Genomic DNA, 25,895 nt, shown 5'->3' with positions numbered 1-25,895 from the left:
GGGTTGGGTGGAGGCAGGATTTGGACTTTGCAGATCCTCTCTGCCCTTGAACTGGGGACCTGAGGCCACCCAGGAGGAAAGCTAGTGATAGGAACCTACCCTTGAAGACTGCCTGCTGCCTAGGCTTGGAGGGAGAGGGGAAGACAAAAACAAGGAGGGGTGGCCCTAAGTGTCTTCATATTGAATTGAGGACACAACCTCCCAGCCACTGCCAGCTGCTACGGCTTGGACCCAGGACACTGGATGAACCAGCCTGTCCTGGCAGGGTCAAGGGAAGAGAGGTGGCAGGGGACCCTGATCCAACTTGCTGCCCACCCAAATGGGGTCTCCCAGGATGTAAGAAGGCAGCAGTGGAAGGGCTGCTCTGCCATGGCCCTAGGAGTTTGAATGTGGGAGCCACAGGCAGAGCCACTAATAAAGGGGTGGGTCTGGTCCACCTGATGGTGACCATTTTAACAGAAGTATCTTTTTCTGTGAAATGGGTTTAATGATAGCGATTGGGGCTCCTTCCAATGCCACTACGGGGCTGTGGTCAGGCTTGTATGGGATGAGGTGTGCAGTGACTGCCCTCAGCATCATGTCTGAGTTAATAATAACCCCCCACACTACCTCCTAGGCTGGGCTTCAAAGCAGCTTGTCCCATGCAGAAGAGAAAGAACCAATGGGCACTGAAAACACTCTCCAGGTGAGTCCTATGGGCTCACTACCTCATAGATGCTGGTGTTTGTGCCTGAATGGGTACACACAGCTGTCTGCTCCTGGGGAACTCTATATACTTGGGAACCCATGGGGACCCCCTGACCTGCGTACCAGCAGTAGCCCTACTTGCCTTCCTAGGGAGTTCATTAAGTGAAAAGAGAAAGAGGTGGTTAGGGAGGTTTGTGGGCAAAACATCAAGGAACCCAACAGCTTCAACCCCCAAACAACAGGTCTTGGGTCCTTGCTAGAGAATCATTTATTAATAGTCTTCGTGAAATAAAATGGAAATCTGGAGAAAGACAAACAAAGAGAGCCCTTTTCTTAGGAAAGAAACAAATTCTGAACCTGAGTAACCTCAGCTAAGAGTCAAACTTTGCAAACCCAGATAAACCTCCGGGTGGCTTTGGGCCCTGCTCCTGGGGCCCCAGCCTGCCACCTCTAACTCACTGCAGCTCAGTGCAGCAGGCTCCCTCTGCATACAGATTACAGAGGGAGGCTGTTGACTCCAGAGGGGCCCTTAGGGTTTCCCAGGGGAAGCTGACTTTGAGGTCTGCTGAAGAGGTTTCTGGGACCCCCTAGGACCGGCTAGAGCATCCTGGGGGTAACCAAAACCAGGAGCAACATCAGAGACTGTAGACTTTCCACGGTCTGCTGAGGGACTGCCGCCGACTTTGGCAGGAACATCAGGCACTTCTGGGGGTTAGGGTTTGAACAAAACATGCACATCCATGGGAGCTGTAGGCACCGCACACACAATCCCCCAGCTTCCCCATTTGGAAACATCTACAAGTCTCTCCAGGCCTGCTCCACTTGCAGGAGAGTCCCAGCTCCCTTTGATGTGTAGGGCAAGGGGGCTTTCCCTGCAGGCTTTGCCTTCCTGTAGTAGAGTCTCTTGACTGCTTCCAGGTCCCGGTGGGCATTCATGATCAGCCGGCTATATGAAAATACTGGCATTGACTATGAGCCAGAGCAAGACACACCTCACACTCCTGCTCACATGTTCTCACACAGGCTCACACACTCATGCATACTCACAGTTCACACATAAACAAGCTCAAACACAGGCACATTCACAAATGCAGTCAGAATCAATCTGTTACAGAGTAGACTACTGACTGTCCCAGTACCTCTCCAGAACCCAATAATTCTATAAACTTTAAAGGATGGGTTTATGACATAATAGGTGAGGGCCCAGGAGGAGTGATACTTTCTGGAGGCCCCTTGCTAGGTGGCCACTGTAGGGGGCCTTCTAGCTGCCCCACTGGTCCCTCCAACCCCAGCCAGCTGCCTGTCCTGTCCATCTGTGGATCCAAGCCCAGTTCTTACTTCAGATTGGAGAGTTCAACAATGAGGCCGTGCACTGTATCTGTGGCATCCTCCATCCTGCAGGCTTCACAGGGCTTGATCCTGTTGTGGGTACTAGAGGGAAAGGAAGAAGACAAGAGGCTTGATCTCAGCATTCAGCTCCTCCAAACACCATCTGGGGGGCTTTCGCTGGGCCTTCAGCTGTCTGCTTTTCCTTTGATGGCCACCTGATCAACCACTAAAAGCATACCTAGAATCTAGCCGCTTCCCACCACAGGAAGCGGACCCAGCTACTGGACCTCCCTGGACCTCCAGCTACTGCCCCTACAGTTTGTCTTCCATGCAGCACGTGGTGGAGGGCTATGAAAATGGAAACCTGGCTCACTACACCATCCAATCGCTGGCACCTCCAGACACATTCTTCCCTTTTGTCCCCCTCCCCCCTTCTCCAGCCACACTGAATTCCTAGCCTTTCCCTGAGCACTTCTTAGGACTCTGGAATGTTCTTTCCCAATGTCTCCTCCTTGAGGGGGGAGCTGGGCTTCACTAATCACAGAATTAAAATTTTAACTTTCCCCACTGTCTTCCTCCTCAACCCTCTGCTATCTATCAAATTTGCTTGTCTCTCTCACCCCACCTGCCCTGCCCAACACACACTAGATCGTAGTAGCTCCATGTTTTGTCCCGTCCTACAATACATTGCCTGCCCAGTGCCCAGAGCAGTTCCTGGAAGAGCCAGCACTGGATGGCATTGACATCAATGGAAAGGGTGCATATGCCAAAGCAACCACTGTATATAACGTGTGGCCTGCAGGTGCTGGCAGAGGGTCATCCTCCTGGCCTCTGGTCAACAGTCCTTGTTAAAGCCTACCACACCCTTGGCCTGGCAGCACCTCCTGGGCTGTCAAAACGGAATCTCTGGTTCTGTTCCACCTGCCTGTCATCCAAGATGGCTAGCTGACCAGGCCTAAGCTTCCTTGTGTCTTACCATGGGCCATGGATCCCAGGACTTGCCCTGGGGGTCTTCCAGAATTCTGTGTGGGGTTCCATTGGCCCATTGAGGCCATCTGTGATTCAGACACAATTCTCCCTCCCCTTTGCTCAAACAATGGTGGAGTCAGTTTAACTAACTTGCCTCTGGTCTTTGTACAGGGGTGTGTGTGTGTCTGTGTGTGTGTGTGTGTGTGTGTGTGTGTGTGTGTGTACACAAGTGGCACAACAGGTACCAGTGACAGAGCTTGTGCAAGGGAAGAAGGCAAAAACATGCCACCTTATACCTCAAGGAGGAGGAGGAGGAGGAAGAGGAGAAACAGAAATTCACCAAGGGCTGAACCCCTGGCCCTTCCTCCACACTTGCTAGATAGAAACAGAAACTTGGCCACAAATAATTGATAAGACACTACCTCTGCAGAGGCCTGTTCAAGTACAAGGTAACGGAAAAGGACTGTCACCCAGAACTTACCCCTGGTAGGGCCAGGAGAAAGGATAGGTGAGAAGAGATGGACACCCCCATCGCCCCCCTACACTCCTCAGGTAGAGGGGCAGTACACCTGGTGGCTGGCAGGAGGGAGAGAAAGTGGCCTGCCCTGGGGCACAGAGCCAAGTAGGAAGTGAGAAGACAGAACAGGTCAGAGACACTAGAAGGCCCACACTGTGTCAGAACTGAGACCACCCAAGATCGGCTTGGCCAATGGTGCTTAGCCACCTCACTCCAAGGAGATTCAGAGAGTTCTGGATCCTCTCTGCAGAGAAATGCACATACTGAATTCAAACCACCCCAGGGCTCCTGGAGAGACACACTTGTTTGGGAGCAGATGGCTGGTCACCAGTTCTCCATTTGCAAGGGATACACACGCAGTTTGAAAGACATGACTCAGCTCCCTTACTAGATTGAGGAAAGCAAGGCCCAGTGGGGGAGAGCCAAGGCCCCCTTGTCCCTCTCATCAGCAAAATGGAGCTCACAGGGTTGGCAGTAGAGAAAGCACGGGAGCTCCAGTGCCAGAAAAGCAGTGACACTCCCTCTCCGAAGAGAGGACTCACACCAAGGCAAGGATCCTGGGGCAGCCTCCCACCTGGCCTACCTTGACTGGACTTTGGTGAGGGGTCCTCCATCAGTACCTAGGCTGGTGCCAGGCCAACAAGGGTCCACCCCGCTCCCTGCAGGAAACAACTGGAAAGAGAGAACACATATGTGAACCTCTGGCTGGGTGAGCCCTGCACAGGGCAGGAAAGAAAAGTCATGCAGAACCTGACCAGGCAGTGGTACAGTGGGTAGAATGTTGGCCTGGGATGCTGAGGATCCAGGTTCAAAACCCTAAGGTCACAGGCTTGAGCGCAGGATCACCACCTTGAGCGCAGGGTCGCTGACTTGAGCATGGGATCATAGACTTGACTCCATGGTTGCTGGCTTGAGCAAGGGATCACTGGCTCAGCTGGAGACCCTCTGGTCAGGGCACATATGAGAAAGTAATCAATGAACAACTAAGGTGCCATAAATGAGTTAATGCTTCCATTTTCCCTTCCTATCTGTCCCTCCCTCTCACTCTCTCACTTAAAAAAGTCATGCAGAAAACTTCACTTCCCCTTGGCCACACTGGGAACACTGAGGCTGGAACTCCTGCTGAGGAAATATAATGGCTTGACCTAGAGGCTACAAGCCTGGGCTGCTCTTGCCCTTCTCACTCAGAAAGAGAGCAGATAGGGTAACTGGGCTTGACTCTGCTGTTCTCTTCTGGGCCTGCACCTTCCAATAGGCTGATCTATGCCCAGGGGTGTCTCCATCCATACATTCTCTATTCCTGACAACTGAGGTATAGTGCTGTCTCCTGTGCATCCTGCAGTACCTAGAAGGGTACAGAGACAACCCTTAGGGGTGGTGACTGTAGCAAGGTGGGCATCAGAGTCAAGGGGAAGAGGTCAGCCAGATAAGCCACACATTTTATATCAGGATAAAATTTTGTAAATATATTGCAAAGGAAAAATTCATAATTAATAGGGGAGAGAGCCAAATAGCCCTGAGAAGCTTAAATCTCTAAATGTCAACAGTGGTTTAATTTTTGTAGAAAATATCAGGCTCACTCACAGAGGTGACATGCATCCTTCTGAAAGAGGAAAAAGGCTAAGGTGAGGTGACCTGCTCAGTCCTGGGTTGGAAGGGAACTCGTCCTTTCCCCTCATGGAGGTGGGGTAAAGGGTTGAGCTACACTAGCAAAGAGGTGCCTGAACCACATGAAAAACTGCCAGTAGCCCAGTAATTCTCACCTGGGATCATGCCATCCACAGGAGACACTTCACAATGTCTGGGGACATTTTTGGTTGTCACAACTGGGGGAGAAGGTGATCCTGGCACTTGGTGGGTGGAGGCCAGAAATGCTGCTCAATACTCTACAGTGCACAGGACAGTCCACACCACAGAGAGCAATCTGGCTCAGATGCCAGCAGTGCCAGCTGGGATCTCTGCTATAGACAATATAGTGTCTCCCAGCAGCTGGTTATTTCACGCAGACAACTCTGACATAAAATGCGATTAAATGTCACATATTCACCAATCTCACTACACTGTTCTTGGCCATGAGGACTATTTTCTCTCCTAACAGGATTGTGTAAATGTCATGACAGAGTGGTCCTGAATGTGCCAGGGTCACACAGGTTTCAGCCTGAAAGGGCCCTGGGAATCATCTTTTGAAATGATGCTTCTAAAGCAGTGTATGAATGCTCCACTGGCTCTGGGTGAGTATAACATCTCAAGGGAGCTGTCCGGAGAAGAAAAACACTGAACTTTCCTGTGAAGGGACCTGAATTTGAGACCAGTCTGTCACTGCTATGTAACCTCTGTGAGTCTCCAAGTGGCTTCCTCTGAAGTGGTGCTCATGGTTGTGTCTGGTGAGGTTGAGGGCCAGTTGGTGGGAGGCAGTGCTGCTTCTCTCCAGCCATCTGTGATCCATTCCTAAGTGTCCCTCCCCACTTGGTCTTCCTGCCAACGGCCATCCACAATCTTCCCAAGGTAATCTGCTTTGCCTGAATCACTCCAACTTGCTCAGAAATAACCAATATCAAAACAAAACTCGTCTGGGCACTGGCAGCCTTGTTAAGGCAGTGCCTAGTCCCCTGGGGGACCTGTCAGGTCTGACCACCCAACTGCATGCCCAGGCCCCCACACGCTGAGTCCCTGATGTTATCCAAGTGTACTGTCACTTGCATCCTGCCTGGAAAAGCTCACTCTTTTGCCTGCTGGATGCCACCAGATGTTCCAGCTGTTTCCCCAGCCTTCTCCCTTAGCCACTGCCCAAGAGACTAGAGACTGGAAGTAGCTTAGACAACCTTTCTTTCTGAGTGAGGAGTTTGCATTTTTCAAGAAACGAGGCCCCAATTCTAAAATTTCAGCTGTTCCCAGCACCTGAATGTCTACCTATCCAGGCGATTGTATTTTAACTCTGCACTGTGACCTACTTTCCATGATCTCTCTTGCTCATCTAGTGATTATGAAATGGGTGGCACAAGGAACTAGGTCTGAAATCACCTCATAGGTAAACTTTGTGGAGGGCCAAATACGAGCCCTGGCCATCCTCTGGGAAGGCAGTTCAGTAAAGAGCCATACTCACTCAACCCAGCCATGTTCCCCCTTCACAGTCAGAACATCTGGCTTTCTTCAGCGGGACACACCAGAGGAAATCCTGTGCTTGTGTTCTGGAGCTGTGTCATATGAAGACTCTTTAAGTTCCAAAATGATAGGGTCCAAAAATGCTCACTCTGGGAGAGGCAGGCAGGAACAGTGCTACTGAGCACCTCCAGGGGCAGGGACCTCACCTGGTGCTTTCACACCTGGCATACACAGGCTCCTAACAAGCATGTATTGAATACATTTTTAAAAAAACATCTCAACAGGAACAGCTGGAAAAACAGGACAACACTTATCAAGGGAATTGGGCTCCACACTCTGAGATGGGGTGGCTGAGGCACAGCTGTTGAATCAGGCCGACACTGGCCGAGTCACCTCTGGCAGCTGCCCAACCTCCTTCAGTCTCTCTTCCTCAGCCAGTGTGTGGAAAGAGAATGGAGAACCATCTGCCTCCTAGGGCACCACTGCAAAGCATGCAGCCCAGGCTCAGGTGTGCCACTAGCCAGGAATATGGAACTCCCCTTGGGAGCAGGGCCAAAGCAAGGCTGCCACCTGTCCTGACAGGTGAGCAACATGGCTGGCAGAAGCTCACTGGGCAGCTTCCCCACTGCCTGTCAGGCAGGCAGATCCCTGAAGGAAGCATAGTCTCTACAAATTCTAGCAGAAAAAATCTCATGCATACACTTGGAACAGGCCCCTTATGGAAAGGTAGGTCTTTCCCTTCTGGAAAATCACAGACTCCACATTCATTGAAGCTGTAACTCAGACCCCTAGACTCGTTTGCCATATAAACAGACCATCACATGCCCAATCCTTCCCCTACCACTGGGCGTTTTGGGTGAGGGTCTGTGGACAATGGCACACATGGTCTGGCTGTAACTTTAGAAAGCTCTTACCTGCTCACATGGGGCTTCAAAGTTGGGGGCTTCCAAGGCTTCCTGTATTTGGCTGTCTGGCAAGAAGTCAAGTTCCACATCTGTGGACCCCCTCAACATGTCCTGGTCTGAAGAGTCAGGAGGGTGCTGGGGCTGGCCTGCTGGGCCTACAGGGGCATCTAGGCTGCCCTGGTGGGCTATGCCATCCCAGGGAGGACCATCCACTGCTTCTCTGTGCAACAGTGGGACAGAGGCTCCAAGGGAAAGACTGAAACTCCCCAGGGGTTCATGGCTCTGGCTAACTAACTCAGTTGCCTTTTCACCCAAGGGCTGTGACAGCAAAGGCAGCACACACACACCTCTCAGCCCTTCTTGATCCAAGCCTGGCATCTGTGTCTGATCAACAACTGGGCCCATTTCTGAGGCTATAGGACTGGAATCTCCAGCACCTAATATGGGTTCTTGGATCTCTTGAACCAGAGCCAGGGAGCCTGCAGGGCCCCCGAGGACATCACAACAGGGCTCAGCTTCTTGCTCTGCCTCTCCTCGGCCTCCTGTGGTCTCCCTAGTGAGAGGCATGCCTCTGAGAGGAGCCCCTCTACAGTCTACATCAGGAGCCTTCGTGCTGGGAGTGGCTGGCACCCCATTGTTAGCCTCCCCACCTGGCCCAGCCTCTTCCACAACCCTCTGGTCTGTGATTGCATCTGTGATGACAATGATCCTAAGGGAGGAGCATCTTGGGTCGCTACAGCTCCCTTCTGCTTCCTGGCCAGCCCTGCTGAGTGTCTGTATGGGGTCAGGGAGAGCCTGGGCTGCAGATCCAGGCTCTGAACCCTGAATGGCCTGGCCGAGGACACTGTCTTCTTTCTCCTGGTTAGTCCGTGCTCCCCCTCGGGCATCCTTCTTCTGTGGGGCTCCTTGATCTGGCTCCTTCTCTTCAGCACCACTGCTTAGCAGACGCCCTTTCGGGTCATGATCAGCTGGAATCCCACCCCGCTCTAAGCTTCCACTGTCTGGTAAGTTGGTTCCTTGCTCCAACAGGTAGCTCTGGCTGGCCCTTTCTGAGGCCAGGGATGCCATCCCCCATTCTGGAGAAACATCACTGGAGACCTCAGGCTGAGAATCCCTCCTGCTGGACACAGGTGTTTCAGGGTTTTGGATGCTGTGTTCAGAGCAGGTGCCATCTGCCTGGGTCTGGTCTCCTGGCTCACTGGCCTTCCAGACGGTGAGCTCTGGGGACTCCTCCCTCAATTGGCTTCCTGCCTGCTGGGCACTGGACTCTGGTGGTGTTTCCTGTATAGAGAGAAAGACTTAGCCTCAGGCCTTCAATAATCAGTCACCCTGGAGATTTCTAGTTGTTACTTCCCCTGTAGTTTCAGATGCTGTGAGGACAACCAAAGGGATCAGTACAGTAGTCCCCCTTACCTGTGGAGGGTACATTCCAAGACCCACAGTGGACACCTGAAACTGCAGATAGTATTGAACCCTATATATACTATGTTTTTTCTTACACATACATACCTACAATCAAGTTTAATTTTTAAATTAGGCACAGTAAGATATTAACAATAATTAATAATAAAATAGGCCTGACCTGTGGTGGTGCAGTGGATAAAGCGTCAACCTGGAAATGCTGAGGTCGCCGGTTCGAAACCCTGGGCTTGCCTGGTCAAGGCACATATGGGAGTTGATGCTTCCAACTCCTCCCCCCGTCTCTCTCTCCTCTCTCTCTGTCTCTTTCTCTCTCTCTTCCCCCCCTCTCTCCTCTCTAAAATGAATAAATAAAATAAAAATTAAAAAAAATTATTAAAAAATAAAAATTAAAAATAAAATAGGACAATTATAACAGTATACTGCAATAAAACTTATGTGAATGGCTTTGGAGCCTTTACTGAATAAAATAAAGGTTACAGGAACACAAGCACTGTGATACCACAACAGTTGACCTGAAAACCAGACAGCCACTAAGTGACTAATGAAAGGGGAGCATATGCAGGGTGGAGCCACTGGACAAAGTGACGATTCATATCCCAGGCAGGACGACATGAGATTTCATCACACTACTCAGAATAGCACATAATAAAACTTACGAATTGTTTATTTTTCAAATTTTCCATTTAAAATGCCTTCCCATGGGATGGCCAGGGGTCATTTTTGGACTATGGTTGACCACAGGTAACTAAAAACATGGAAAGTAAAACTTTCATTAGGGGGGGACTACTGTACCAGTACAGGACAGTTTTGTGCCAGGGACTGAAGGGGCAACCGGAAGCACAGAAATCCTTCCTTCCAACAGCTTCTCTCCCCACCAGCACCAGGCACATGGAGATCAAAAATATAAAAGTGAAGGGGGTCTGTGAATCATACCAATGTCAATCACCTAGACTGGCGATAAACTATGCTTATGTAAGATGTTACCACTGGGGGAGGTGAGGGGAGGAAACACAAGGACTTCTCTGTGCTGTTTTCTTTTTAAATCATGGTATTATACACACAATATAAGATTCACTATCTTAACCATTTTTGTGTGTGTGACAGAGACAGAGAGACTGACAGAGGGACAGATAGGGACAGACAGACAGGAGAGATGAGAAGCATCAATTCTTTGTTGTGGCTCCTTAGCTGTTCATTGATGGCTTTCTCATATGTGCCTTGACCAGGGGGCTACAGCAGAGTGAGTGACCCCCTGCTCAATCAAGCAGCGATCTTGGGCTTCAAGCCAGCGACCTTTGGGCTCAAGCCAGTGACCATGAGGTCATGTCTATAGTCCCATGTTCAAGCCAGCAATCCTGCACTCAAGCTGGATGAGCCTGTGCTCAAGCTGGCAACTTTGGGGTTTCAAACCTGGGTCCTCTGCATCCCAGTCTGATGTTCTATCCACTGAACCACTGCGCCATTGCCTGGTCAAGCGCTATCTTAATTTTTTGTTTGTTTGTTTGTTTGTTTCTGAAGTGAGAAGTGGAAAGGCAGAGAAACAGACTCCTGCATGTGCCCGACCAGGATCCACCCAGCATGCCCACTGGGGGGTGATGCTTTGCCCATCTGGGGCGTTGCTCCATTGCAACTGAAGCCATTCTAGCGCCTCAGGCGAAGGTCATGGAGCCATCCTCAGCACCTGGGCCAACTTTGCTCCACTGGAGCCTTGGCTGCAGGAGGGGAAGAGAGAGCTAGAGAGAAGGGAAAGGGGGAAGGGTGGAGAAGCAGATGGGCACTTCTGTGTGCCCTGGCCGGAAATCAATCCCAGGACATCCACATGCTGGGCTGACGCTCTACCACTGAGAAAACCAGCCAGGATTTAACCATTTTTGAGTGTACAGTTCAGTGGCATTAAGTACACTCACACTCTTACACCACTATCACAATCACCCATCCCCAGAACCCTCCCATCTTATACAACTGAAGCTTTATCCCCATTAAACACTAATGAGGATCCCTTAGTAAGGGTCCTCCATTCCCTCTCTCTCCTGCCCCTCAATATCCCCATACTATTGTCTTTATGGGTTTGTCTAATCTAGGGACCTGATGTAAGTGTACAGCATTTGTTGCTTTGTGACTGGCTTATTTCATTAGCATAATGTTTTCTAGATTCACCTACGTGTAGCTCGTGGTAGTATATCCTTTCTTTGTAAGGCTGATTAATATCATTGTGTGGATATGCTACATTTTGTTTATCCATTCCTCCATCAGTGGAGACATGGGTCTATACTTCTTTTTTTTTTATAGGGACAGAGAGAGAGTCAGAGAGAGGGATAGACAGGACAGACAGACAGGAATGGAGAGAGATGAGAAGCATCAATCATAAGTTTTTTGTTGTGAGACCTCAGTTGTTCATTGATTGCTTTCTCATATGTGCCTTGACCACGGCGGGCCTTCAGCAGTCCGAGTAACCCCTTGCTCGAGCCAGCGACCTTGGGTCCAAGCTGGTGAGCTTTTGCTCAAACCAGATGAGCCCATGCTCAAGCTGGCGACCTCGTGGTCTCGAACCTGGGTCCTCCTCATCCCAGTCTGATACTCTATCCACTGCGCCACCGCCTGGTCAGGCAGGTCCATACTATTTTTGCAACTTCCTATAAATCTCTAAATTATTTCAAGATAAAATGTTTAAAAAGAGTGAGAGAAATGACAAGTCCCTAAAGGAGGTAAGAGATAGATGACATGAGTGGCTCAGGGTGAGGAGAATTCCAGCTGGGACATAGAGATGGAGTATCATCCTTAGGTAGGCAGCAGCTTGATCCTTCCAGGCGCTCCAATTTCAACTTGTGAAGTCACTGCGGCCCAGATCTCCCCTGACTCTAGATGCACAAATGTGACATTTCCACCTGGCATCTCCCAGTCCCCTTCAATGTGACACAACCAGCCCCAGCTCCCGAGCATCCCCTCAGAGTCTCCCTGTCTCAACTAGCAGCAACTCCATCCTTCAATGGAGTCAACCTGCTATCTCCCTTCCTTTTGCACCTGTACCATCAGCTCTCCCTCCAAATTGGAATGCAAATAAATTCAATACCTAGGGACTGAGGTTTGAACCTATGTGTACCTATAAACAGCAGCTACTCCCTCACTTCTTTTGTAGAGTTATCAGCACTGGGGGGAGACACCTCCTTCACAATTGCATCCCTATATCTTAGGGCTAACCTTTCTAGGAGAGGGTCTGTACTTCAGACCACCGAAGGTCATGGCATGTCAATACGGCTTCAGTTAAGCCACCAGCAACCAACCTGGCCAGGCTCAACCTTCTTTTTTTTAAAGTAAACTTTTTGCAAAATCATTGTAAATTATTGTGTAGTTGTAAGAAATAATGTGAAAATATCCCTCGTGTGCCTTACCCAGTTTGTCCCAATGGTAGCACCTTACATAAAGTACAATATCACAACCAGGATGCTGAAATTGATATAGTCATTGACTTTATTCAGCTCTCCATTTGCATATGTGTATTAAATTCTATATGGGTCTCTCACTGGTGGAGGTTGTGTATCCACCACAACAGTTTAGATACCCAAAAGCTGCAACAAAAAGCTTCCAGACTGCCATTTGTAGCTATATTCACCTCTCTACCCTGCTGCCCACCCTGTCTCCAACCCCTGGCAACCACTAGTCCACCCAATATGTCTATGATTTTGTCATTTCAATAACGTTCTGTAAATGAAATCCTATAGCAAATAACCTTTTGGGTTTGGGTTTTCCTACTCCACCTAAGCTCTGGAGATCCATCCAAGTGGTTAGGGCCTTACCAAGCTAAAGGCCCCAGTCCTGAGGTCCTCTTCACTTGTAGCTGCCAGTCTTGTCAATGCCTTCCTGGGTTTTGCAAACTGGGGGACAAATCTCCCAAATGAATTCTGTGAATCAGATACAATAAGACAAAGCAGTAATAAATAGAAAGGAGGAACGAGGTCTCAGAAAGAAACCAAACAAACACTAAAACTAGTTTCTTTCTTGTAGTCTCAAACATGGCCTTTGTCCTCTAACCCTAGGGCAAACCAGTCCGTTGGCCTGAGGATGAATAGAGGCAGGACCTCTATTCTAAAGGAAGCAACTCCTTTTTGTTGTTTTTAATGTTTATTTTGCCCTGTCAGTTGGCTCAGTGGTAGAGCCCTGACACAGCAGGTGGAAGTCTTGGGTTTCATTCCTGGTCAGGTTACACAGGAGAAGCGACCATCTGCTTCTTCACCCTGTCTCCTTCTTTCTCTCTCTCTCTTCCCCTCCCACAGCCTGGCTCGACTGATTTGAGCACGTTGGTCCCAGGTACTAAGGATGACTCCATGGGGCCTCAGCTCAGGTGCTAAAAATAGCTTGGTTGCGAGCAGTCCCAGATGGCACAGCATATGCCTCAGACAGGGGTTTCCAGCTGGATTGTGGTCAGGGTGCATGCAGGAGTCTGTCTCTGTATCTCCCCTCCTCTCATTTAAACAAACAAACAAAAATGTTTATTTTATTAATTTTAGAGAGAGAGGAAGGAGAGAGAGACAGGAATATCAGTCAGTTCCTATATGTGCCCTGATCAGGGATCAGCCAGCAACCTCTGAGCTTCAAGATGATGCTTTAACCAACCAAGTTATCCAGCCAGTGCAGGAAGCAGCTTCTTTTTGTACATACAGAAAGCTACAAAACAGGCTCACCTGGGAAGAAGAAAGAGGAATTGATTCCTTTGTCAGATGCATGAGGAGCCTAGAGGGAGCTCCTGCTTCCTTATCCAGGGAGCTGGGTGGAGAAAGACAAAATAGAGGAGGTTCTGAAGTCACCAGAGGTGACCAGCAGGGGCCTAGCAGGACAGAGAATGAAGTCCAAAGGCAAAGTAGTGCAGAGTCTCTTAGGAGCCATGGAGCACCTGCTGAGATGGTGGGATGGAGTGGGGGAGCAGTTCCCTGGGGAATATCTGACTCCAGGAAGGGTGCAGAGTCCCACCTTTAGAATACAAGCTGTCTGCTGTCAGCACTTTACCCTTAAAACCCACAAAAACTGGCTCCTGAAGTAAGACCAAAAATCCTCATTTGTACTGACGTTCCAGCCCCCAACACTGCAAATTCTAAGGAAGGAATTTGTTGATATGAGAAAGTGTCACAGTGGTAGAGCGTCAGCCTGGTGTGCGGGGGACCTGGGTTCAATTCCCGGCCAGGGCACATAGGAGAAGCGCCCATTTGCTTCTCCACACCCCCCCTCCTTCCTCTCTGTCTCTCTCTTCCCCTCCTGCAGCCAAGGCTCCATTGGAGCAAAGATGGCCCGGGCGCTGGGGATGGCTCCTTGGCCTCTGCCCCAGGCGCTAGAGTGGCTCTGGTTGTGGCAGAGCGACGCCCCGGAGGGGCAAGCATCGCCCCCTGGTGGGCAGAGCGTCGCCCCTGGTGGGTGTGCCGGGTGGATCCCGGTCGGGCGCATGCGGGAGTCTGTCTGACTGTCTCCCCGTTTCCAGCTTCAGAAAAAATACAAAAAAAAAAAAAGAAAGTGTCAAAAAAAAGTAAGTGCCTGACCAGGTGGTGGCTCAATGGATAGAGCGTCGGACTGGGATGCGGAGGACCCAGGTTCGAGACCCCGAGGTCACCAGCTTGAGCGCGGGCTCATTGGGTTTGAGCATAGCTCACTAGCTTGGACCCAAGGTCACTGGCTTGAGCAAGAAGTCACTCACTCTGCTGTAGCCCATCAGTCAAGGCACATATGAGAAATCAATCAATGAACAACTAAGGTGCCACAACAAAGAAATGATGCTTCTCATCTCTCTCCCTTCCTGTCTGTCCCTATCTGTCACTCTCTCTGTCTGTCACCAAAAAAAAAAAAAAGAAAAGAAAAAAAGGCGTATTTGTAATTGCCAAAATGTGGAAGCAACTGAGATCCTTTAGTGGGTAAATGAATAAACTGTGGTACATTCAGACAATGGAATATTATTCAGCACTAATAAGAAATAAGCTATCAACCCATGAAAACAAATAGAGAAAACCGAAATGCATATTACCAAGTGAAAGAAGCCCAATGTGAAAGGCCATATACTAGATGATTCCAACTATACGACATTCTGGAAAAAGCAAACTATGGAAACAGAAAAAAGATCAGTCATTGCTTGGGTCAGGGGGCAAAATGAACAGGCAGGGCACAGGGGATTTTTAGGGCAGTAAAAGTACTCTGTATGATATTGTAGTGGTAGAAACATGTCATTATATATTTGTCCAAAACCACTAGATGTACAACCCCAAGAGTGAACTCTAAGGTAAATTATGGACTCTGGGTGATGATGTGTCAATGCAGGCTCATCTTTGGTTGAAAAAATAAATAAAAAGTATCATTATGGTGAGTAATGGAGACAATGGGGAGGCTGTACATGTGTGAGGACAAGGAGTAAGTGGGGAATTTCTGTATCTTCCTCTCAATTTTATTGTAACCTAAAACTGCTCTAAAAAGATCTTTTAAAAACATTGGTGAGACTATTCTTAAATTTAAATAAATGTGCATATGTATATTGTTAAAAAAAAAAAAAAGGACCAAAACCTGGAATCAAAATTTCATATGATTTTAACTTTGGAAGTGGAACAGGAAAAAGCATAAAGATATACTAATGAGCTTAAATTGTGCCAGGGGAGATTCCAGAGACAGAATAAATCTAGATACAGATAGCAAGAGCCTGTTAGAAAATTTTAATTGGAATGGGTTCTTTGGGCAGCTTCCTGGGTGCTGGCAAGATTTCATTTCTCAATATAAATGTGTTAAGCTTGTTCGCTTTATGATTTTTTCTGTTATATTTCTGTGCACGTGGCATTTCTCTTTTTTTAATTTTATTTATTCATTTTAGAGAGGAGATAGAAAGAGAAAGGGAAGAGTAGCAGGTAACATCAACTCACATATGTGCCCAGACTAAGCAAGGCCAGGGTTTCAAACCAGTGACCTCAGCATTCCAGGTCTACGCTTTATCCACCAAGCCACCACAGGTCAGGCCATGGCATTTCTTCTTCTTTTTTTTGTGTGTGTGTATTTTTCTGGAGTGAGAAGCTGGGAGGCAGAAAGACAGACTCCTGCATGTGCCCGACCAGGATCCACCCAGCATGCCCACTAGGGGGCGATGCTCAGCCCATCTGGGGAGTTGCTCCGTTGCAACTGGAGCCATTCTAGTGCCTGTGGCAGAGGCCATGGAGCCATCCTCAGCAACTGGGCCAACTTTGCTCCAATGGAGCCTTGGCTGTGGGAGGGGAAGAGAGAGATAGAAAGGAGAAGGGGAGGGGTGGAGAAGCAGATGGGCGCTTCTCTTATATACCCTGGCCAGGAATTGAACCCAGGACTTCCACACACTGGGCGGATGCTCTACCGCTGAGCCAACTGGCCAGAGGCCATGGCATTTTTTTATTTTTTATTTTTTATTTATTCATTTTAGAGAGGAGAGAGAGAGAGAGAGATAGAGAGAGAAGAGAGAGACAGGGGGGAGGAGCTGGAAGCATCAACTCCCATATGTGCCTTGACCAGGCAAGCCCAGGGTTTCAAACCGGCGACCTCAGCATTTCCAGGTCGACGCTTTATCCACTGCGCCACCACAGGTCAGGCACCATGGCATTTCTTAATAAAATATTTAAAAAATAAAACAAGATGGCCCTGGCCAGTGGCTCAGTGGATAGAACGTCGGCCTGGCATATGTATGTCCCCGGTTCCCAGTCAGGGCACACAGGAGAAGTAACCAGCTGCTTCTCCCCAATCCCTCTTCCCCTTCTCTCTCTTCCCCTCCTGCAGCCAGTGGCTTAACTGGGCGCTGAGGGTAGCTCTGTCAGCTTCAGATAGGGTTGCTGAGTAGATAGATCCCAGTCAGGGTACATGCAGGAGTCTACCTCACTATCTTCCCCCCCCAAAACAAACAAACAAAAACAAAAAAAAAACCCCAAAATGGTGAAAACATGTTTTGGGGCTTCTGACTACTCTTATGAACACAGACAGCAGAGCAGGTAGTGGCTGCAACCCCATCAGCCCTGTTGGCCTCTGCAGGAGTAAAGAGCACAGTAACATTGTAGTGCCTGGGAAAATGGCTTAGGTATGACTTGTGACCCCTCTCTTCATACTGCACACACAGCAGGGCTGCCTTTAATCTTAAAACTGCAATGACCTAAGATCAGACACACATATACACATATCCCAGAAAAGAATTGTCAGATCACATGCCTTAATGTTTTACTCAGAAAATTTGGTAGTCCAATCCATGACTCTTTTTTCTGAAGACTTCAGGTGGCAGAAACCTTCCTAATCCTAATTCATGAGAACCTGTCCTACTTTGCTATAGTTAGTTATGTAAGCAGTTTTTTGTTTTGTTGTGACAGAGAGAGACAAATAGGGACAGACAGACAGGAAGGGAGAGAGATGAGAGGCATCAATTCTTCATTGCGGCACCTTAGCTGTTCATTGATTGCTTTCTCTTATGTGCCTTGACTGGGGGGCTACAGCAGAGTGAGTGACCTTTTGCTCAAGCCAGCGACCTTGGGATTCAAGCCAGTGACCATGGGGTCATGTCTATGATCCCACATTCAAGCAAGCAACCTCACACTCAAGCTGGTGAGCCCACACTCAAGCCAGCGACCTTGGGGCTTTGAACCTGGGTCCTCTGCATTCCAGTCTGACACTATCCATTGCGTCACCACCTGGTCAGGCTATGTGTGGTTTTTAAACTGAACTCTTCTCCAGATCTTTCTTTTTCCCCACCATACTTAACTACATATTTCCTGAAAAAAAGAAGAAAAAAAAGGGAATTGGGAAACAAACCAAAGTAGTTAGGAGCACAGGAGCAAAACACAGCCAGAACCCCAGCCTGCTGGTCTCTCGAAGCCTTACCTGTTAAACGGGGACAAAAACCTATTTCACAGTGCCACGAGGATTAAATGAGCTGATGTATGTAAATTGTTTATTAGCACAGTGCCTACCACATAATGCTTGTTATTCTCTTTTATGGGTTACTATTTTACAAATCTCCTCCTTCGATATGTTTTTTATCAAGAAGGAATGAGGGATAAATATGGATTTAACCAGCAGAAAGGAAGAGCCACATTCTATAAGTGACCTTGAAAAATTCAAGGTTTTTCTTGCCCTTGGTTATAATATCGACCTTTCTGGATAGAAGAATCCTGGGAGGAAAGCATCGAGAAGCACAATCCAAGGCCCCTGCCCAGGCATAGGCCCTACACTGGATGGGTCATGTTGCTCCTCTCCCCTTTGCATCCTGTTCACTGGGTTGCTGTGCTGTGCCTAGTGACAATGGGGAGGTGCTGGAATGCTCTGAGCCACCTACCTGGAGGCCACCTGTCCTGTTTTCTTCCCACTCTGCTCTGCACAGGGACCCAGTCCTGACCTGGCTTCTGACTCTTCAGTGTGACATGAGGGGTTCAGCTTGAAACTCTGGCAGGTTCCATCACAGTCCCCGAGCCTTGGGTTCTTTGGGGGTTTCTGTGGATGGATTCCTTCTCCTGGTTTAGAGACAAAGGAAGACAAAGGGGTGGAGGGATGCTAAGAGCATATACTGTCATGACCGACAACCAAACCTGGCAGGGCTACTGCCGCAATGTGGGCAGGTTAGTTCCAAGAGCAGGAAGTATCTGATAGCTCAGATAATTGCCTGAAGAGTGAGAGGTAGGGTGGTAGAACCTCATCCCCATGGGACCTAGAAGCTTATGTGGCTACAGGATCCAAAGGCTTTTTTTTTTTTTTTTTTTTTTTGTATTTTTCTGAAGCTGGAAATGGGGAGAGACAGTCAGACAGACTCCCGCATACGCCCGACCGGGATCCACCCGCCATGCCCACCAGGGGGCGATGCTCTGCCCATCCGGGGCGTCGCTCTGTCAAGACCAGAGCCAGTCTAGCGCCTGGGGCAGAGGCCAACGAGCCATCCTCAGCGCCCGGGCCATCTTTTTTTTTTTTAAAAGATTTTATTTATTTTAAAGAAGGGGGGAGAGAGGGAGGGGAGGAGCAGGAAGCTTCAACTCCCATATGTGCCTTGACTGGGCAAGCCCAGGGTTTCGAACCGGCGACCTCAGCGTTCCAGGTCGATGCTTTATCCACTGCGCCACCACAGGTCAGGCCCCATCTTTTGCTCCAATGGAGCCTCAGCTGCGGGAGGGGAAGAGAGAGACAGAGAGGAAGGAGAGGGGGAGGGGTGGAGAAGCAGATGGGCGCTTCTCCTGTGTGCCCTGGCCGGGAATCGAACCCGGGACTTCCGCACACCAGGCTGATGCTCTACCACTGAGCCAACTGGCCAGGGCCCCAAAGGCTTTTGACCTAGGGACAGGTCATGACTGAAGCTGAAGCCTGAGGTGGGCTGGCTTGCCTCTAAACCACAGACGGCAATCTGACCTAGCTGACTGTTTCTCTGGGGAAGTGGTGAGAGGTGTATACCAGCTCTTTCACGTTTCAGCTAAAACATCCCTGCAGAAGGGCCATTGCTTGACTTTTTTAAAGAGCGACACCTTTCAGGCCTATGTTGTTTTGCTCACTTCAAAGCTTTTAAGCAAGTATTGATGTACTGGGTAATTTCTGTCTTGCTCCGTGCATGGAAGGACCTCATCTATCTCACTTTCTGTTGTGTCTTAAGTGCCTAGAAGAGCACCTAGTACACTGTCAGTGATCAATAAATACTTGGGCCTGACCAGGCGGTGGTGCAGTGGATAGAGCGTCAGACTGGGATGTGGAAGACCCAGGTTCGAGACCCCAAGGTTGCCAGCTTGAGCGCGGGCTCATCTGGCTTGAGCAAAAAGCTCACCAGCTTGACCCACGGTCACTGGCTGGAGCAAGGGGTTATTCGGTCTGCTGAAGGCCCGCAGTCAAGGCACATATAAGAAAGCAATCAATGAACAACTAAGGTGTTCTAACGGAAAACTGATGATTGATGCTTCTCATCTCTCTCCATTCCTGTCTGTCTGTCCTACCTATCACTCTCTCTGTCTCTGTAAAAAAAATAAGTAAATAAATAAATAAATACTTGGTAGATGACTGAATAAACATGTAGAAAATACAGAACACTTCCCTAGAAACTGAGATACAACTAAATTATGTACCACTCTAGTTTTCCATGATGCCTGAAGAATATCCACCCCGGGAAAACTTGTACCCAGTGTCATTAAGTGCTAGGGAAGTGATGTCTCAGCTGCCTCTTAGTCCCCTGTATCTCTATAATACCTCCCCAATCACTGAGAGCAACTTAGAGCCTAAAGATGCTTATTAATATCTACTGCCCTGGCAAGATGGCTCAGGTGGTTGCAGCATCGTCTCTATGTGCCAAGTCTGCAGGTTTGATCCCTGGCTAAGGCACAAACAAGAATCAATAATCAATAAATGTGGCCCTGGCCGGTTGGCTCAGCGGTAGAGCGTCGGCCTAGCGTGCGGAGGACCCGGGTTCGATTCCCGGCCAGGGCACACAGGAGAAGCGCCCATTTGCTTCTCCAACCCTCCGCCGTGCTTTCCTCTCTGTCTCTCTCTTCCCCTCCTGCAGCCAAGGCTCCATTGGAGCAAAGATGGCCCGGGCGCTGGGGATGGCTCTGTGGCCTCTGCCCCAGGCGCTAGAGTGGCTCTGGTTGCAACATGGCGACGCCCAGGATGGGCAGAGCATCGCCCCCTGGTGGGCAGAGCGTCGCCCCTGGTGGGCGTGCCGGGTGGATCCCGGTCGGGCGCATGCGGGAGTCTGTCTGACTGTCTCTCCCTGTTTCCAGCTTCAGAAAAAAAAAAAATCAATAAATGCATAAATAACAAATCGGTGGAACAACAAATCGATGTTTCTCTCTCTCTCTCTCTCTCTCTCCCCACCCCTCCCTTCCTTTCTCTCTGTTAAAATAAAAACATCAATCAATAAAAATATTTTAAAAATCTGCTTGTTGGGTGAAGGAACCTCCCTTACACAGAAATTGCTAATAGTGGCTGGCTTGTGAAACCTCCTCAAATCTGGCCCCAAATGAATCATTTATTCAATGGACAAATAGTAAGAGTTGACTTTAGTGAGCTCCAGGCCAGACACTGTCCTAAGAACTTGGGTGTGTTATGATAAAACTTCAAGGTGGTTGTTATATCCCTTTTACAGATGAGAAAGCTGAGGAACAAGGAAGCCAAGGAACCCAAATTGGGTTCCAGGCACCCAACTCCAAAGTCTGCATATTTAAGTGTATTTCAGCATTTACTGAGTGCATACTATGTACTATGCTTCTGACCAGGCAGTGATTACAAAAGGACAAACCAAACCCAAGCCCGATCTTCCTGAAGTTCAGTCACACAGACCCTTTCCAACCTCAGCTCCTCATATACCTTGAAATAAACCCATTGAATAAGCATCCGCTCATCCTAATGCCAATTGTTATGGTCCTCCTCAGCATTCACTCAGCTGTTTGCACTCCACTAGACCATAGCAACTTTTCTGTAATATTTTCTAATTCTATGAGTTATGGTCATGTATACCCATTCATAACTATAACCACTGCTGTATATTTGATTAGCTCTCTCCCTGAGAAGCATTTTTCTTTTCTTTCTTTTTTTAAAATTTAGTGAAAGGAGGGGAGGCAGAGACAGACTCCCTCATGTGTCCCAACCGGGATCCACCCGGCAAGCTCACTAGAGGGGGATGCTATGCCCATCTGGAGCCCTTGCCCCATTTGCAACCAGAGCCATTTTTTTTAGTGCCTGAGGCAGAGGCCATAGAGCCATCCTCAGCACCTGGGGCCAACTTGCTCTAACAGAGACATGGCTGCAGAAGGGAAGTAGGAGAGAGAGAGAAGCGAGAGGGGGAGGGGTGGAGAAGCAGATGGGTGCTTCTCCTGTGTGCTCTAACCAGGAATCGAACCTGGGACTTCCACATGCTGGGCTGACGCTCTACCACTGAGCCAACCGGTCAGGGCCATATTTTTCTTTTTTTATTGACTTGACCTTGAAGGAGAAAGTCTGCTGCACCCTTTGATCTCACCCCTGCCGTCTCCCACCCCTTTCTCAGGTGCCCACCCCAACGCTGCACCCAGAGTTAGACTCTAATAAGTTTCTTACACAAACATTATTCTTACTTTGTGGTCTATCAAAAAACCCACAAAATACAGCAGTGTTGTTTATTTGGTTTTATGATGCCCCCAAATTAGCTTGCTTTGCTAATCCAATAAGCATTTATATCAAATAAAAAGCAAAAATATCAACAGGAGTGAAGAGCCTCCCATTTCCTTCCTGTAATCTGTCCCCATAGGACTAATTTAAGAAAAACTAAGACAGAACCTTGTTTTCAACACCAAAGGCCAGACAGACATTGGGAGGGAAAGGGCTTCTTTCACCACCTGCCAGAATTGTTTTCTTCTCTCCCCACCCCATCCAGGACAAACAGAAACAGCTGTCCTGGGCTAGCCTAGGGGTTCAATAAGCAGGGGAGTCCATGGCCAAGAGGCCCCAAATGACTTGCTGTGGGTGGGCCTGGCTGTCTCCAGCTTCCCCCTCCAAGATCAGATAAATTCTTGTGTCCCCAAGCAGCCTGTTGCTAATCTTTACACAAAATATTTTTAATTTGTTGATAATTTCTTTTCAGTTCCATAGTTTTGAGGGATAATGAGTACTACTCCTTAAATAATAAAAAGTAAATTCTAAACTTAAGTAGTCTGAGTTACCTTAGACAGACAATAGACAGGAAAATGGAGGTACACTATGGGATACTGAATGCTTTTATTTAATGAATAAATTCTATATGTATATGGACAAGTAAGGATAGTCTCAATATACCACAAAGTAAAAAAGAAAGACTGCATATAAATGTGTGATGATTCTATTTTCCAATTCTATGTATACACTGTTTTTGTGTACATAGAAACGTTTAGAAGAAGTAGTATACTCAGGTTCATTTCCTGTTTTTTTTTAATGCTGTACTACATGATTGATCTTCGTCCCGTGATTTTGCTGGATGTTAACATTAGTAGAATCCTGGGGAAGGTACACAGGACTCTGAACTACTTTTGCAACTTTTCTGTAAGCCCAAAATTATTTTAAAAAGAAAGGTGTTTTTTTTATTTGTTTTTACAGAGACAGAGAGTGAGTCAGAGAGAGGGACAGACAGACAGGAACGGAGAGATGAGATGCATCAATCATTAGTTTTTCATTGCGCGTTGCAACACCTTAGTTGTTCATTGATTGCTTTCTCATATGTGCCTTGACCAGGGGCCTTCAGCAGACCAAGTAACCCCTTACTGGAGCCAGCAACCTTGGGCTCAAGCTGGCGACCTCGGGGGTCTCGAACTTGGGTCCTCTGCATCCCAGTCCGACACTCTATCTACTGCGCCACTGCCTGGTCAGGCTAAAAAGAAAAGTTTTTAGAAATCTGGAAGGACAATCATAACAGCAGCATACATTTGTGTTCTACCTAGAGTCTCCTTTTCGGGCCTTACAAACACTTAACATCTTAACTCTAGGGCGTGGTTATTTATTTATTTATTTATTTATTTTATTAAGTGTGAGGCATGGAGGCAGAGACAAACTCCTGCAGGCACCCCTGACCAGGATCCACCGGGTGCTCTGCCTGTCTGGGCCGTTGCTCCATTGCTCAGCAACCGAGCTGTTTTAGTGTGTGAGTCGAGGCCATGGAGCCATCCTCAGCACTGGGGCCAACTTTGCTCCATTTGAGCCATAGGAAAGAAAGAGAGAGAGCGAGAGGGAGAGATGGAGGGACAGGTGGAGAAGCAGATGGTCGCTTCTCCTGTGTGCCTTGACTGGGAATCGAACCCAGGACTTCCACACACTGGGCCAATGCTCTAACGCTGGGCCAACCGGCCAGGGCCTAGGGCATGTTTCTCAACTTTGGCACTACTAACATTTGAGGCATTATTGACATTTGGGGTCGACTCAATGTTGTGGGGGCTATCCTGCACATTCTATGATTTTGAGCAGCATCCTGGCCTAGATCCACTAAATGCCAGTACCACGCCCCCATCCCCACACACCAATTGTTAAAACTCAAAATGTTTCTAGATATTGTCAAATATCCTCTGGAGGGCAAATTCCTCCCCCTACCAGGTTGAGAATGACTATTGTAAAAAACAGGGGGAGGTGCTCTTATTATCCCCTATTTGCAGTAGGGGGAAAGTGAGGCAGAGACTAAGTCATCTGCCATCACACAGTAGGCAGCAGAGTCGGGAGGAACCAAAGTTTTTGGTTTGAGAGTGAAGCACTTAGCCACACACCAGATGGCCTTGAAACACATCAAGCTCTACTCAGGAGTGGTCTCTGAGAGTGAGCCTGCCCGAAGCCTGGGGCCCTCCCCTCAGCTGTGGACCCCACTAAAAGATGGAGGAAGCTCCACAAAGCTTTCACTTTCTGCTGTATGCACTCCTCCATGTTTATACTCTTCTTACTAGCAGGTAGTAAATCACATTTCAAAGGAGTTTGGTGTGGTCATGTTAGCATCGCTGTAATAAATAAGCCCAGATTTCCTTCTAAGAGTAGAAACAGCAATAGAAATCAACTTGAACCTGACAGGTGGTGGTGCAGTGGATAGCCGGCCAACCTGGGACTCTAAGAATTAACCAGGTTTGAAACCCTGAGGTCACTGGCTTGAACGTGGGATCATTGATATGATCCCATGGTCTCTGGCTTGAAGCCCAAGGTCGCTGGCTTGAATAAGGGGTCACTGGCTCGGCTGAAGCTCCCTGGTTAAGCCACACATGAGAAGCAATCAATGAACAACTCAACTGCCACAACTACGAGTTAATGCTTCTCATCTTTCTCCCTTCCTGTCTGTCTCTGTCTCTAGAGAGAGAGAGAGAGAGAGAGAGAGAGAGAGAGAGAGAGGGAGAGAGAGATCGATCACTTTAAATGTCCAAATACCTGAGGTCCGACGCTTCTTCCTCTTACTCATTTTATCCCTTCCCTGAGAAATCTGAAAATGAGCAAAATCCTATCATTACAAGCAGTCACTGTCCCTGGATACAGACCCAGTGGCATTGGCTGAGGGTAGAAGCTATCCTGTCCCCTACCTCAGCCCATGTGGCTATCTAGAGGGGTCACTGAAGCCGCAAGAGGGCGCAGGGTGGGAGTCACCGCAACTCTGGGCCGCGGTTGGGTAAGAACTCAAACCTCCTCCATGCTGCCGAGGGCAGAGAGGAAACTGCCTATCTCCTGCCCAGGATCTGAGAGTGCCAGGGTGAGGAAGGGGGTGTCCTCAGTAGGAAGTCTCAGGGACTCTGGCTCTGGTCTCTAAGTTGGGGCAGTCTGTGAGAAGACCCTCCCTCCAGGTTGGGGTTTCTGAGACCCTTCTAGAGACATCTGAGGCTTTCGAGGGGGACACGGGAGACCCTTCAGAGTCAAAGTGACTTTAAGGAGGCCACCTGGGGCACTTCAAGGGGTGGGAGGCCTTTCAGGAGGCACCTGGAGACTTGATGGGACAGGAGTTGCAACAGGGCAATTCCTTCCAGCGTTGGCGGCTGGACAAGCCCAAACTGACCTGAGCCAGTGAAGTTCAAGTCCCTTTGTCCTCACCAGGCACTGGGTAGGTCTGCCTGGAGCTGTTAGGGGGACAACTAGGCTCAATTAATTATGTGAAATATTTTGGAGAAAAGGCATGTTGGCCCCTCTTGGAGGCCAGGCTGCCCCAAGGTCTGGTGCTGAAGAGCCAGGAGGCCTGAGGCCCGAAGACTGTTGACTGGCCTCTACTAAGTAGGTCCACACTAACCCTAACACACGCTCCGAAGCGGGAGGACTGCCCAGACCCGGACTGCCACGCCGGACGCAGCGAGCCAAACCGCCACTGCCGTCTCTCACACCTGCACGCGCTCAGCTCGTCTCCCCTGCTCTGCGTCTTTCCCTCTCACGTTAAAGCCCAGTCACGCGCAAGCGCGACGCCAGCTTCGCCGCTTATTCCTACGCAGGCTCCACCTCTTGCCGGTACCACCTGCGGCACCACCCACCGCCCCGCGACGCGCATGCGTACTCGTGCAGTGCCAGCTGGGAATTGTAGT

General features: G+C 48.8%; 1 protein-coding gene across 2 annotated transcripts; it reads right to left on the bottom strand.

Annotated features, from left to right (window-relative positions):
- Window positions 1–937: 937 nt before the first annotated feature.
- On the bottom strand, window positions 938–25,791 carry BRME1 (break repair meiotic recombinase recruitment factor 1). Of its 2 annotated transcripts, none has more exons than XM_066347560.1 (9): window positions 25,610–25,791; window positions 24,766–24,817; window positions 18,233–18,407; window positions 13,611–13,692; window positions 12,726–12,830; window positions 7,519–8,790; window positions 4,086–4,174; window positions 2,026–2,118; window positions 938–1,633 (listed from the first exon to the last, which is right to left on the bottom strand). In XM_066347560.1, exons 2-9 carry the CDS (start codon window positions 24,794–24,796, stop codon window positions 1,483–1,485), a joined length of 1,998 nt encoding a protein of 665 aa, XP_066203657.1. In that variant the 5' UTR covers window positions 24,797–24,817; window positions 25,610–25,791; the 3' UTR covers window positions 938–1,482. The 2 variants fall into 2 exon arrangements, with proteins under 2 accessions (XP_066203657.1, XP_066203664.1); XM_066347567.1 differs by lacking the exon at window positions 25,610–25,791 and adding an exon at window positions 25,382–25,541.
- Window positions 25,792–25,895: the final 104 nt, after the last annotated feature.

This window comes from Saccopteryx leptura, chromosome 1 (assembly GCF_036850995.1).
Source record: "Saccopteryx leptura isolate mSacLep1 chromosome 1, mSacLep1_pri_phased_curated, whole genome shotgun sequence".
Taxonomy (NCBI): domain Eukaryota; kingdom Metazoa; phylum Chordata; class Mammalia; order Chiroptera; family Emballonuridae; genus Saccopteryx; species Saccopteryx leptura.
This window is presented reverse-complemented; position numbering and strand designations above follow the sequence as displayed.